Genomic DNA, 14,595 nt, shown 5'->3' on the forward strand with positions numbered 1-14,595 from the left:
TAGATTTGTCCCTTTAGTTTGGTCTTGCGTTGCTCCAGTATTTCATCAGTAAAGACTCTATTACGAAGTATTCAGGCTTTTAAACCGCTCCGGACACCTTGGGGTTATACAAAATACCAGCAGAAGGTGATCGGTCTGCACCTCTAAAACAGTAAAGAAGAGAATAGTCTATAACAAGCTAAAACAATGTATGCTTGTGGTAAACTGACCAAGAGGCAATGCTGAAAAGATCTGGTAAAGGTGTATGGACTAGGCCTGTCAACATATTTTGAAGTTCAATATATTGCTGAAGTGAATATAGACGATAAATGATAATATTGAAAAACTGGAACATGCAAAAACATAACAAAAATCCAACTCCAGATATGTTTTTCATGAGGGTACAACATAAGAGCCGCTTTTGCAAAACATGTTACAATAAAATTTAATTATGCAAGTATACGTGGGTAAATGTGTTCAACGCTTCAACCTAAACACGCGGTCTGCATTTCTATGGATCATTAGTAATTTAGTAAATACAAGCTATCTGAATGCCTAGGAGAAGCCTTGACCTCTCGATGTAATGACTACCACTTATTGATGGAATATTGTGTAACCATGCGTGCATTTCACAATCAAGAACCATAATTGTGCACGGCTTATTCATTCCCACCCAGAGCAAATATGCATACATTTAATTAAAAACAGAACCAAAAAATGCTTCAGTTCACAATTGCAATGCCTCATCCTGCTAATGATGCACAGTAATTAATGAAATAAGCCAAGGCTGGTTTTGACGAGGCATGTTTGTGTGACTGGCCGCCACACTGGACACAGGCATCGCCCACGGGGGGCTCCGATGGGAACTGCCTCTTCATGTCAGTCATTTTATCCTCTCTCACTAGCACCACCTCAAGGCAGGTCACTGTTGCTGTAACTCTTTCACTTTTTAATTAGGCTTTATTAAAGATGGTAAGTGCATTACAAACAGAGATCTGATCTTATGTTGTAACAACTCACCTGTCTTCCACAGAGAAAAAGCTACAACGCTACTTTAAGGTCACAGGAGGATCTACTCACATCAGCGGGGGTGAAATAATGAAATACAAGAAGTTGCTTTTGGCCTTCAATAACCGGCTTTTTATTGATGCCGTATCAATAAATGAATGGCCAAGGATATTCACCTCCCCACGCTCAAGGGCACCCCAGTTTACACCATAACCAGCTTAAGTGTTGATAATAAGAAAAATTAACAGTTCAGACACACACAACCAATTCACCACAATCTTAATTCCAGTTAACTTGTCCCAGAAGTTCTAAAGTTTTACGCACGTCACGTAGCAAGTGATTTATTTGTTTGCCAGTGTTTGAAATGAAGCCGGCGGCTCTGATCACGAATATGGCACAGTCCGGTTGGATTAGGATGTCCAAACCCAGGAGAACATAATCCAACAACACGCAGAAAGCACAATAATCCAAAAATGATATTAAATACACACAGTTAGCTCCGCGGCTTTGACAGCGCTGGTATGGGTCCAACTTGGCATGTGACATCACTCTATACTCCACTTAAATAACCCGTGCATCTGGAGGGGGCACAAACAGCTATACATCTAATCAACATAATGATGACCATACACAAAAATATTTGTAACAGATTTCAGCCCATCTAAGTGAACCCACAGGCTAAGAGGACCCATGTGGTCTTTACAATGTAAACCCTAAAGCCTTCTCTCTACGATTAGCATAGATTGATTATTGACCATATGGAGTACCTGTGGAAACAGTACGAAGGGAAAGCATATTTTTAGATATTTCGATGATATTTGGAGAGTGGTTTCCTCTTAATCTTTACGCTTCTGGATATGCTTGTCCTGGTTTAAGGCTGAGGAGTTAGGCGTCACTGCTCAGTAATGACAACAAAAAGAAAAAAACTGCAACTAAAGCAAGTCTATTCTGAGTGTTCTTTTATTGCTTTCCAGGTGTCATTTTCCTACCATACGCTCACCTCTGTGTGCTTTGACCTGTGATGTGAAAAAACGACACACACCTACTATATAAAATGTAAATGCACAGAGCAAACTTGTCCTCTTACACGCTCGACTTAATCCCATCTCCTCCATACGCAGTGGAAGTGTGGCACTGCATGCCTGCAGGGCACAATCATTTATGTGCCACTGTACGTGCAGGAGCTGTGGCATGCACGCGTCACCAGGACAGCCCGCTGCATAGGTACAGAGGGATGAAGAGGCTACGGCCGTGATAACACAATTAAGTGAGGAAACACGATTTCAGTGCTATGTAAACAGGGAAGGATGTTTAAGGATTTTTGAAAAGGTGAATGTAAATGTTGGGTAATTTCATGGTTTTGCCTTGTAAATCCATTGTTCACAAGGTCTTGGACAAAAATGAAGAAAATAAGGTGGGCCAAAACTGCTTGCGATTTTTAAGATGGCATGTTATCATAGGTATCTCCATTATGCCCCATGTCCATGCATCTTTTGAAATTTGTGGAGGTACACTAAAATTTTGAACCTTATTTTGATACCAAGGATACCATGAGGATAACAAAAAACTTTATTTAGACAACATCATTAATACTTTCTTTTATTCCCATGTGGCCTTATATCTGTGTAATCAGTGTCCAGGTAGGTTCCATATGGTCCATGGGTGTATACTAGTCTATGTGGTTGGTTCTGATACAGCTCAACATGACATTTTTTTCAGATCAATACCTGCTCAAATGAGTAGCTAGTTTCGATACTAAGATTAATACCGGTGTTTGATTTCTGATGCTTTTGACAACCCTAGTCATGTATGAAATGCTTTTTAAGGAACAGCAGATGACATGAAGCACTTAGTCCACAATTTCTACTGTGTTTTAAAAGTGACAAGTTAGTGCCTGAATTCTGGGCCTGGCACGATAATCACCATATCAACTATATGAAAGCTGGTACAATATATTTTGGGGCTCAGTATTTAACATGTGTACATTTTCTTTGTAAAAGTGGAGAGATTTTGGGTATTTTTATTTTAATACTATAACATTTGAGCAGTAAAATGTTCAATAGGTGACTTGGCTACGGCTAATTATTGTTTCATTCTGTAATTTATTTGTTGCAGCTGAGGCCTTTTGTATGATACTGTCTGTTTAAAACGGTTTACTGGGATTATCTTTATGGCATAAAGTAGTTTCAATATTATCGTTTATTGCAATACATCTCAATAGTAGCAATATATATCAAGCTTCAAAATGTTTTTTTTTTTTTTTTTATTACAACAGGCTTACTGAATTCTTAAATAGTTTTGTTCATTCCAGTTCAGTTTGGAACATTCCTCCACGGACAGCTTGAGTTCCCGGAGGGGCCGCAGAAGCTCTGTTGTCCTACTTGCGTCCAGACCTCTCCGTGGTCAGCTTCAGTGCACGTGCTGCGGGACTATGCTGTTAAGGTTAAACGCTCTGTGCCTCCTGCAGCTAACGCTCACATACTTAGTGGTGATTTCCACACGCTCCATTTCTGTTCCTCACACATGATTACTCCGTGTTATGTGGGATCCCTATCGCTAAATCCACTGGAGAGATGAAAGGAGCAAAGCACTGTGGGCATTCAGCTCAAGGTCTAAATGGAACTTGATGTTCTCTAATGGACTCCACACATGCCTTCTATTGTACTATAGTTGTCTATATATAGAGACTGGCAGGTGTAGGCCCACCGTGGAGGGGAGTATATATGCACATGAGCCATTTTGTTTGAACAATGGTAGCGTCATCATTATTAAATCAAACAGAGGTAAAAGGTGGAACTCGGGTGTTTCAGTCCACTTTACAAACCCTCTGATGCAAATTAGGTCATCATCATTGTCTTCACGAGATGCTACACTTCAAAAACAGGGGAGGAGGGAAGCGAGGCCCTTGTTAGTGTGTGAAAATAGAGATAAACTACCTACCGGGAGCGTAAAAACAGATATATTTGGGCTTGTGTTTTCTCCCCACTTCCAAATGAGCAGGAAAAATGTGCAGATCTTTCCTCACAGCTGAAGCATTTAATTAAAACTCTAAAATGAAGGTGAAGCAGTTATGGCAGAACATAGAGTCTGTCTGCTGGAGCCAGTCAGGCCAATAAGAGCTCTTTTATTGCCAGTGCACAAAGCCAAATGGCCTCGGCTGTACGGCAGAGGCTGGTGCTACTGGTATGGTCAGGAGCCAGAACAGTTCACAGCACGGTCAGTTTTATAAGTCTTATTGTGATCAAATACAATACTGTGATGCTGTGTGAGATACTGCACCAATTGAAATATGGAAGTCAGGCAAGGCAGTGTCTTTTTGGAGCGAGGGAAATATCTTTACTTGAGAAAAATAAAGTGCAAATGTTTTTTTGGATCTATTTTTGCGCATGGCATTTGTATGTTTTTCTCTACTTAAATTAGCTGTCCGCTGAACCAGTAGATGGGAGACAGATTTTAGCTGTATATATATAACTAATGCAACCTCCCTGCGCAGAGGAGCAGGTCTTAAACGCAAATTTAGAGTCTACATCCTCTGAAAAATGGTGCCCTTCTTACCTGGACAGCTATTCTTAGCCCAACGCCAAAGACCCATTTTTTACCGAAATACCAATGCTTAAAACAACACCTCCAACTTTTTAAAGGAGGAAAAAAACTGGCAAGGCTGAAAAAGGGTCAGTGAATGAATCTAAAAACCCAATCATACAAGTCGGTCTCCGCTGAATAGAAATTGTAATGTTTTTAGATTGTTTCATTTAAAGATTTGCATTGGCCTGTCACATTAATCAGAGAAACACACTCACTGCAGGGCATCATGGGCAGCACTTGAGACAGTCCGCTGGCAAAAGCAACGCTGGAGTTTATAGAGTGAAAAGCTTTGAAGGACACCCACGCTGACAGTCTTTCTGATTAGACATTGTGACTGACCACAGAGCAGAATCAAAAGTAAACAGTGGCCAAGAACAATCAGAGATCACTTCAAAAACACAGGTAAAAAAAAATATTCAAAAAGCAAATACAATTCAGTTCAAAGGAATAATTGGTTTAGCTTCATCGTGCTATAAAAATGCACTGGGATACTTAAACATGCTTTTAAAAACATTCATAAAAAGGTCAGTTAAGGGCTAGGCCTGTCATGATAACACATTTTGAAGTACGATATATTGGTGAAGTAAATATAGATGATACACAATAATAGTGAAACCATGAAGCAGAATTATCCCCCAAAAAGTATTCTAAATGTTACAATGTGAGCTGCAAAAATCAAATAACTGAATGCAACAAAAGTAAAATGAAAAAATGAACTTCTATAACTCATTATAGATACAAACTATCTACAGCTTAAATCTCATTGTAGTTCAGAAAAATAATAAAAAATGTACTAGTAGTGTAAAGAAAAAGTACTCACGATAAATACTGACCCCCAAAAAGTATTGTTCCATCTAACATATATTGAACAATGAGTTGATATAGCATTTATCTTAACAGGCTTATTAAAGGCAATGTATTGTCCTTATGAAAATGTCTTCTGCATTTAACACATCTTTCAATGTTGCTGAGAAAACTTGTAAAAACTTGTCAGGAGCGCCCAGGGACCCATCTCCAGATTTTGAGCTTCACCATAGCTGAAGCATTTTACTCATGGTGCATGTTTTGTGTTGCTTGGGGAAATCAGAGTGCTCAGAGGAAATCCACCCAGACATGAGGAGTAACATGTAAGCTAGAAAAGCCCAGATGACCCGGGAGTCAAACCCAGAACGTTTTTGCTGCAAGGCAAGAGTGCTAGACACCATCTAAACTCAGTGTACAGAAAAAAAACTAATTTCTCATGTCATTTTGCGATAGAGACACAGATGCTTTTTGCCCTTTAAATAGAGTAATAAAGCTGGTAAAAATCAATAATGCATTATAAAAGAACAGGGCAGAATTGGGTGTCTATAGACTACATGATCTAACAGAACAACAACCAGTTTCTTTAAAAGGTCACTGAGCTATGACGTGCATTCAAAATACACACAGCCTCTTCTCAATCTTCACTGACAACGTAGACTCATATTTTCTCAATGCAGGAGGTAATTATCATCTAGAAGCCATGAAAAACCATTTAGGGCCTTTCTCCACCTAAGTAATAGCTTTATTAGTGACACCAAGATGAGTTTGTGCAGTTATATGGATCCACAGGGTGTAATGAAATCTGACTCTGTTGCTGAGTAACAATATCATAAAAGGGAGACATGGACAAAAATCAATATGATAAATGTGTCGCTTGTTTTTGTGTACGAGAATTGAGCTGATTGGTTGTCATTGTCACTGGAGGAAAAGAAAAGTGCAAAAGTGTAAATATATTTGTTGGAAAAGGCTGAATTACAAATATAATAGTGGAGGGACAATCAAAGAGTAAAAGCAAAAAGTTCTGGGGTAATAATTATTTTGATGGCAGGTTAAAATGTTTCTTTTTTAATGAATACTGTGTTCCTTTTATTTTCACCCATAAATGTCTGAATATATATATATCCGCTATACACATTTATAGCAATGACCTTACTCTATATAAAAAGTACTCACCCTAGTTGAAAACGGACTAGTTGAAGACTGCAACGTAAAGCAGACCTATTATGCAAAATGGACTTTTCAGAGCTTTTAACCATGTTATAGTTGTCTCCCCTTCATTTACCCCCTTGAAGTTATATTTGAAGTGATTCATGCAAATTTGAGTAATCTTTAATCTTATATTTTTAAGACGCCATATCGCTGATCAATCCGCACTTTTACCACCACCGGCATACGCCTTCTGCTCTGTACAGCAACGTTATTTTCTTAAATCGATAATATGCATAGGATTCGGCAGCTTCACGTAGTCGTTCTGGTACAAATGAAAAAAGTCTGCTACTTGCTAGTGTGATCTGCAGCTATCCACAGGAAGGGCCAAGACACGATTATTTGTTATGTTTACGACAATGTCAGCTCCCATTGGGCATCTCAGTTTTCTAACGTGAAAGTAACTAGACTTGTTTCTTTTATTAAGTCATTTTAGATAAATATTGTGATTTAAACTGTGCAAATTGAAACATAATGATCCACGGGTGTCATAGATTATAACTATATAGCAGACACAAACACAATAGGTCTGGTTTAAGGCAAATTCCACCCACAGTAGCATGTTTTAATCCCAGTGACAAACATGGAACCATCCACAGCCGCCAGACATCTCCATGCACAAGCACACACAGACTGCAGCCTGCATGCCTGATTTCCCAATACAGTGAGCCCCCAGCATCCATAGACCCAACATACGTAGCGGCTAATACAGTTATAGCCAGGTCTTTGCGTCCATGTCTACTCACGTAATAATATTAGGGTTGATTCTATACTTTGATCCAGCTATCAATGTCAATCATGTTAGCGCAGCACGCGGCACACAGCCTCAAGTCCTTGAGGCAGATAGGCGGTGAGGGGAGGAGGGAGCGTGCAGAAGGACTGGCAGCCTTCTAATGCAATACCACTGTTAGATCTGAGAGCTTTATATTACATTAATGTGATCGTGGATAATTCTATCTCCTCTGCTAATATGACTTAGCCTAAAAACTCAATTCAAGTCTAATATGTATCTGATCACCTCAATCGAAAATGGTGACATGGGGGCGCACTAACTGCCATGTGCCGCCTACAGAAGCTCCTCTGCACAATAGCAGCTGAGCGTGGCTAATGCGAATGAGGATTATGCTGCATTACACTGGCTGCATGCTACGATATTTACATGAACATAATCAAAAGCTATGTTCTGGCCCAGTGGTAGGCAGGTGTGATAGTAATGAGAAAATATCAGGACTAAAAGTGGAAAAATAAAATGCAGCATGTGGCTGGCTACAACGAATGGACTGAAACTGATGTTCTGGCCTAAAATGATCTACACATAAAGAATCTAAGGTTTGTCAGTAGTTAAAAAAAGTTATTACATCCCTTATGAACAAGATTAGTGTTACCTTATACAAAAAGTCAAACACAAAATCAGTGAAAATGTTCATACATGTGGTTTAAGGTAGTTTGACCACAGTAACCAGAAGTGGCCTTGCAGTGGTCACCTATAGGAGCAGTGTCTTTGAAGCAGGGATCAGAGACTTGATAAGACACATTGTTTAGTGAGCGCTTTGTGCAGTGTGGATTGCAGCTTGTCGTGTGGCACATTAGGTGTTGACAGATGGGATGGAGGGCATGGGACACTGTGGGGACTCCATGATTTATTGCTGGCCTGGGATATTTAACGGTGCATCTACAGTGAGTCTGGGAGGATAACAAGTGTGACAATGCCAGTATAAATCAAACAAAGGGTTTAAAATATTAATTTTAGCTATGTCTGTCTTATAATAACTTCTTATATAAGGGAAATGTGTTGCACAGAAAGGTTTGCTGTATAAAAACGTGAATTGGCAATAGAAAGAGCCAAAAATTGTTGTAGGAGGAGCAATAAATTACAGAGATTTTATAAAAAAAGAAAAAAACAAAACAAACATAGCCGTTCTATTAAATCAAAAGATGTTCATGTATGGGATGACAGTAGATGAGTTGGTAGAGTGTTTGTCCACTGATCAAAGCCCACTCTCGACATAAACATCATGATCTGAGCGGTCAGATCCACTAACCCACAGGTTGGCAGTGCAATTCTAGCTCCCACAGATGAATGGTGACGTTGTGTCCTGGGGCAAGACACTTAACCCATTTCGCCCCCAGGATCTGCGTATACTGGTGTATGAATATGCGTGCGAATGGGTGAGTGGTTCCTTGATGTACAGCGTTTGAATGCCTGAAGGTGGAAAAGCGCTATATAAAAATGTGACCATTTACCATGTAGGCTTTAGGGTAACACCTTAAAAAGACAACCAACGAGATATTCACCCATAAAATTCATCTAAGACATACCAGCTTCCTAGAATGTAAATCCTTGGGGGAAAAGGAAAATAGGGCAGCAGTCATGTAATGAGCATGGCAGGCCTGCTCAAGAAAAGCACAATCGCAAAAGAAGATTGCCTCAGTGTTGTTACCCTTGACAACGTTTACATTCTGAATTTCTCTTCCCAAACAGGCTGCATGTTTTCAGCAGCAAAGCATAGTGGGCATGAGTCTACTATATCCTCTACGCTTTAATAGCTCTACCAGCATTGTCCTTGAAGCCCCCAACACTTACAATTAGCCTTCAGAAAGCTGTGTTAAAGTAAAGTCACAGATCCAATTGTTACAACTGTGCCCTTTGGCCAGATTTGGGAGAGATAGACGAGCACGACAGAGCAGCCAGGGACACGGCTACTATCGATTAGCTTTGTTGTTTGCCTCTCTTCGCATTTTGCCCATGGTACAATATTCAAAAGAAATTTGCAGGTCAGGAGCACTTAGAAAACATTTTAGTAATCCCCACAACAGAACATCAATTGCCAACCATGTTACTATAGATGACACAAATACATCCAATTTTTGAGAAGGACCTTTTCACCTTCTTTCAAAACAATCTTAGTTTTTAGCTGCAACATGCTTCAACTCTGAGGTTTACAATTGATCACCACCTACACATACCCCATGCTGTGCCAGTCAATGCTCAAAATTCACCAATGTGAGTGAGAAAACAAGTCAATATGCCAATATCATCCTGCAAGACTTCATATATTAAAAAAAATAATAATAATAAAGAAAGAAAAGAAAAAAAGAATCTGACATTCAAAATTCCCAGACCTCCACATACATACACAGGATCACTTCTGTCAGTCAAATCGACCAATCACGTCTATAAAAAGCATGTTGTTGAGGGAAAGAGCGTAAAATAGCACACAAACCCATGGTCTGCTTTAAATCTGTACATTTGCTGTTTCCTGCATAAATAAATCAGCACAAAGGTAAAAATATGTACCTGTTCCCTAAAGTGCATTTTACTTGTTCCATACATTAATAAAAAATACAGGTTGACATTTTTATTACTCAACAGCCGTGCAAGACGAGGCTATTCTCAAACAAGAAGAGAGTTGACAACATCCAATAGGCCTGTAATATTTAATGGAGATGGGTACTGCTAAAACGACTCTTGTTGGTAGTTCAAGGGCCAGTTTTATTTATTTCTTTCTTTATCCATATGCCTTGCTCCATTCGGAAGCAAGACATAATCACGATAGGTAATCTGAAAGCCAGAAAAATCAGGTTTCATTTGCCAGTTAGGGTGGTGAAAAGTGTGACTGGGAGAGTGACAACGTATAATGACAGCGGTGGACAGAGCAGTTGGCTTTATGTAATCAGTCACCCGCTTGTTGATTGAGCATTCTACATGGGAACTCCCGCAGGAGCTGTGTGTGCAGGACAGCCATCACTCACAGCCTAATGATCAAGAGCCTGTTGGATTTTATGTGCCACATTTAGCTAACAGTGAGATTAGTGCTCTGGTTCTCGCGCTCTAAATTGTCCACAGCACTTGTCCCAGTCTGTGCCCTCCTCTGCCCGGCCAGCTCCGGGCTATGGCTATATTCTACCCGGGCTCCCTTGACCCAAGCGGGTAATGCATTATGCCCCGGATCAATTGATAGATTGGCCCTGTCGGAGCTGCCGTAACTAAATCAGCTGCTCCTGATGATTCAGCAGCGAGAGGGGAGCCGGGCCTGCTGTCACCAATCACAGATCACCAGCCGCCCAGACAGGTATGGACATTCCCCTGTCACTTGAACCTAATTTATTGCCAGCTACCACATTGATTAACCTTGTGCTGTGGTTTAAGCTTCCTATAAAATTTGTGTGTTGGGATTGGAGAACAGTTTGACTGGGAGAAGAGGGGAAAAACCCAAAGAGAAGGTGAGTGTTTACATTACTTATGTAAACGTTGTACTAATTGAGAAAAAGGCACTGGAACAGACGGGGAACAGTTGGGAACATTTTTGTGCATTGTTTTACAAGGCCAAAAGAACTGAGTGTATCCAAATGCAATCCTATAGACCAGACATGAGACATCCTGCCAGCTTGATGAGGAAACTGATTTATTTCTACTCATTTTCTGGCTAAATGCCTTAGATACTTAGAGAAAAGTTCAAATCACCAGAGGCCAAAGAATTTAAAACCATTCCAACTTTCCAAACTATGCACTGATTTTTGTACTTCACTAACGGAACAGCAAGAAGACAATAACAGCATTTGTCCATTTGAGCTGGATTTATTGGGTGTAAGAGCCGTGAGAGTTGAAGCGATCTTCAACAGTGTAACCTACTTGTGGATTCAGTCAGAGAGGACCTGAGCTGTGAAGAGGGAGCATTTTGTTCTTTGCATCTGAATGATTTAGTCTGTGTTCTTCCTGGGATAGCTAGGGGCTGTCAACAGTCTCCCAGCTGTATCCTCCAAAACACAACTCACGGATCCAATGAACCAGTCCTGAATTACTTAAGAGACTGATGTGTAACAATGCTCTTGCCATTTTCACTTGTTTCAATCTAAAATACTGTTCCACTTATGTCTTTTTTATATCATGTTATTCTTTTTTATAAAACAAGCAGGACGTAAACGAACTATAGCAGCATTGTGTTTTCGTTCTGTTTGTCCTTTGCCCTTCTTGACTTCTAATTCTAATTCTTTTCATCCAAATGATCCAGAATCCATTATCCAGTTTTGTGGCGAGGCATGCATCAGGGCAATGACAGTGTGTCCAAGTTGAACAGAAAGCTTTGGATGTGAAATGGATCTCGGGGCGTATTGATCATTGTGTTGGCCCATCTCTAGGCTCTGAATAACAGAGTGGCATCAGAGCATTACAGAAATGGCCTCTATGTTTGAGCAGACGATACAGCGCTGCTACATTTATGCACTTTACTTGTGGTCATACATCACTCTGACTTAGATAATAGTTTATAGTTTTGACCTCACCTAACTGACTGGACCTTACACCTGATGATGACATAACTGGATCTTGAGACGTCAGTAATGGAATATAAAAAAATGCTCTTTTAGTGGCATCTATATTATGGTGTTAGATTGTTAAAGCAGAATCCATTCATAGATTTGTTCCAAAAATCAAATAATGACAAGTTGTTAGCATGTTAGCATGTCTTTTGGCAGCACACAACAGAAGAAAACTGAGGGATATGATTGTGGTTATTGCCCGATTGTTGAAGTGTGTGCAGGAAAGAACATAATGATCACCAGAGAAGTTACAACAGACTGAATTCAAGAGGATATAATGTAAACATGTAACAATAGCTCAGCTGATGGCACTGTTACAGCAGAGATACAGTAGAAGCCAAAGAGACTTACTCTATAAAACATACTCAAGTTTTTTTACTGCCGTTTTCCAAGGGACAAATGGGCTCGCTTAAACACAGATCAAAAGGGGAAGTAAAGTGGGCACAGTGTACAGATTAAAGTTTGTATCTGTTAATGACCAAATGACTGTGAGGAGAGACCTGGGCTGTTATGGGCAGCAGCGATACAATTCTGTTTTAACACAATTCGATTCTTATTTTGATACATTATTTTGCTTTTTGTTGAATTATTTTTATTTTGTGTTTTATTATTTGCTAAATAAAACTTTTCAATACTATTAGCCTACTGCTTTAAAGTAGTCTGTGTGATGAGTCAGGAGTTTATTGTATTTGGTTTAATGATTTAGGCTACGGCTCTGAATTTTTAATCATTGTGTCTCATAAGGAAGATGTGGTTTACGATATGGTACTTGAAGGCTGTTAGGCATAAACAACACCATTAAATCTTTCTGTTTCTTGCATTTATTTATTTATTTTCATCATTTATTTGACTAAAAGTTAACTTTCTCAAGAGTATCTGTGCGTTTCTGCCTTGCATCAATCTTCCCCTCCCCCTGATAAAAATGTGCTCTTGAGAATATATAGTTTTTTTTAAAAGACATTGTTGAGTTGTGTGTGAATTATAAGCGTATTTGATTAACATAAGTAAAGCCAAAAAGCACTTTTAGAGTATTTAAAAGTTCATATCCATCAAAAGTAAAAAAAAAAAAAAAAAAAAGACAAAAACTTACCTGGAGCCATGGGACAATATTAAAATTTGGTGTCACGATTACCATGGCCAAAATAATTGCAGCACTTTCCAAAATCTCACAAAGCTTCCAAGGAGAGGCATTTAATTGCTAACATCTGTGGTGTAGGATTCTTAAACATAAACTCTCCCAATGAATAGCTGTATTTACATTATGCCAAAACTGGTATTTAGAGTGGATCTGATCCTGTATCAGTTGATCTGGTAACGTAGTATCATGTAAGTGTACATAGAAGACAGACATGGATGAGTATTGTGTAGGCAGAGCACTTACATTGTTCATGTATTCACTCAGCAGGTCTTGAAGGGCCTGCCGCACAGCGTTGCACTCAGCCACGATGCGTTCTCGGCGGTCATCACGAGTGCAGGAGGAGTCCGCCATCAGCGCTGCTCCACTGATGATACTCTCCAGGCGCTCCTCCAGAGACGGGCGGAAACGTGCCTCACTGAATGTCAGAGGGTCCAGGATGATCTTGTTCTGGAAGGCAAAAAGACGGACAAAAGGTCAACACAATACTATGGGATCAATTGGACTCAACAGCGACCAGAGAGGGTTTGGTAAACCAGACAGTAGACACTGTGAAAGATCAACAAGTGAACGTGTGCTCTTCTACCAACCAGTGTTCAGGTTTCTATATGCATTCAAACATTATGTTGCATGTCATTTGTATTGATTGTCATCAGGTAAATTTTATGATGGGGGCGGAATGCTTTGCTTTGCCTCATTGGATGTGACATTATGCATCTTGCATTTATGCAGTTGGAAGTGTTTTTGTTGTTTTATAGTTAACATGGACTGATTGTGTCTACACGATAATGGACAAGTTTAACACACTGTGGACCATTCTAGACAAACTCTTTCAGGTGGCAGCAGACCATCAGAAAGAGTACATGGCACTGCTGCCAAACAGGACAACACAAAGTAAACAAAACCATAAGTGAGTCAGGAAGGTCAAATTCCATTATGCCAATTCAATGAACTATTTTTGAAAGGTTCTGATGCTTATGTTGTGTACAACATGGACAGTACAACAGTATATGTAGAGGAACTGCACTTGACTTCCGCCTACTGAGTCAGGAATGCAAGTAACCATCTCACAACACTACTTCAAACATTCTCTTATTCAGTGCTGCATGAATTGTAAAGAATTTTGACTCACTGAACAAATCAATCTCTTTGTGTGCGTTACTGATAAAATAGGACTTGAAACTTAACTGTGAAGCTCATTTGTGTGACTGTTAATGTTAATTGTGAACAAATGCTAATTGGCTCCTCATTTATTCTCTGTTGGTATCTACAATCACTTTCTCCACATGCAGGCCGGACCCCGCCACCACAATCACACACTGTGATAACCGCTGAGCAGAGTGGCACACTCTGTTTGACACAGAACACTAAAGGCTGGATGTGGGAGGCTTTAACCCCACTTGCACAAAATGGACGCTCTTATTGCCAACTCTAAAGCTTTCAAAATCGGCTAATTTGTGTTGCTCTTTTCCTGGCGGCTTCCTGGTGTTATAGGAATATGACCCAGACTACATTCTTCTTATTCTTATTGGGACGATGCAGCTTTTAGTGCTACTGCG

The 14,595-nt window shown here is 39.8% G+C and overlaps 1 protein-coding gene across 1 annotated transcript in view; it reads right to left on the reverse strand.

The window, feature by feature from the left end:
* Nucleotides 1–14,595, reverse strand: part of ctnna2 (catenin (cadherin-associated protein), alpha 2) — a 212,933-nt gene that overhangs the window by 155,874 nt on the left and 42,464 nt on the right. The window contains exon 7 of the mRNA XM_033965687.2: nt 13,283–13,486. Within this exon, the coding sequence (XP_033821578.1) occupies nt 13,283–13,486 (204 nt within the window). The remainder of the gene's footprint in view (nt 1–13,282; nt 13,487–14,595) is intronic.

The sequence above is a fragment of the Periophthalmus magnuspinnatus genome, chromosome 1, assembly GCF_009829125.3.
Source record: "Periophthalmus magnuspinnatus isolate fPerMag1 chromosome 1, fPerMag1.2.pri, whole genome shotgun sequence".
NCBI lineage: Eukaryota > Metazoa > Chordata > Actinopteri > Gobiiformes > Gobiidae > Periophthalmus > Periophthalmus magnuspinnatus.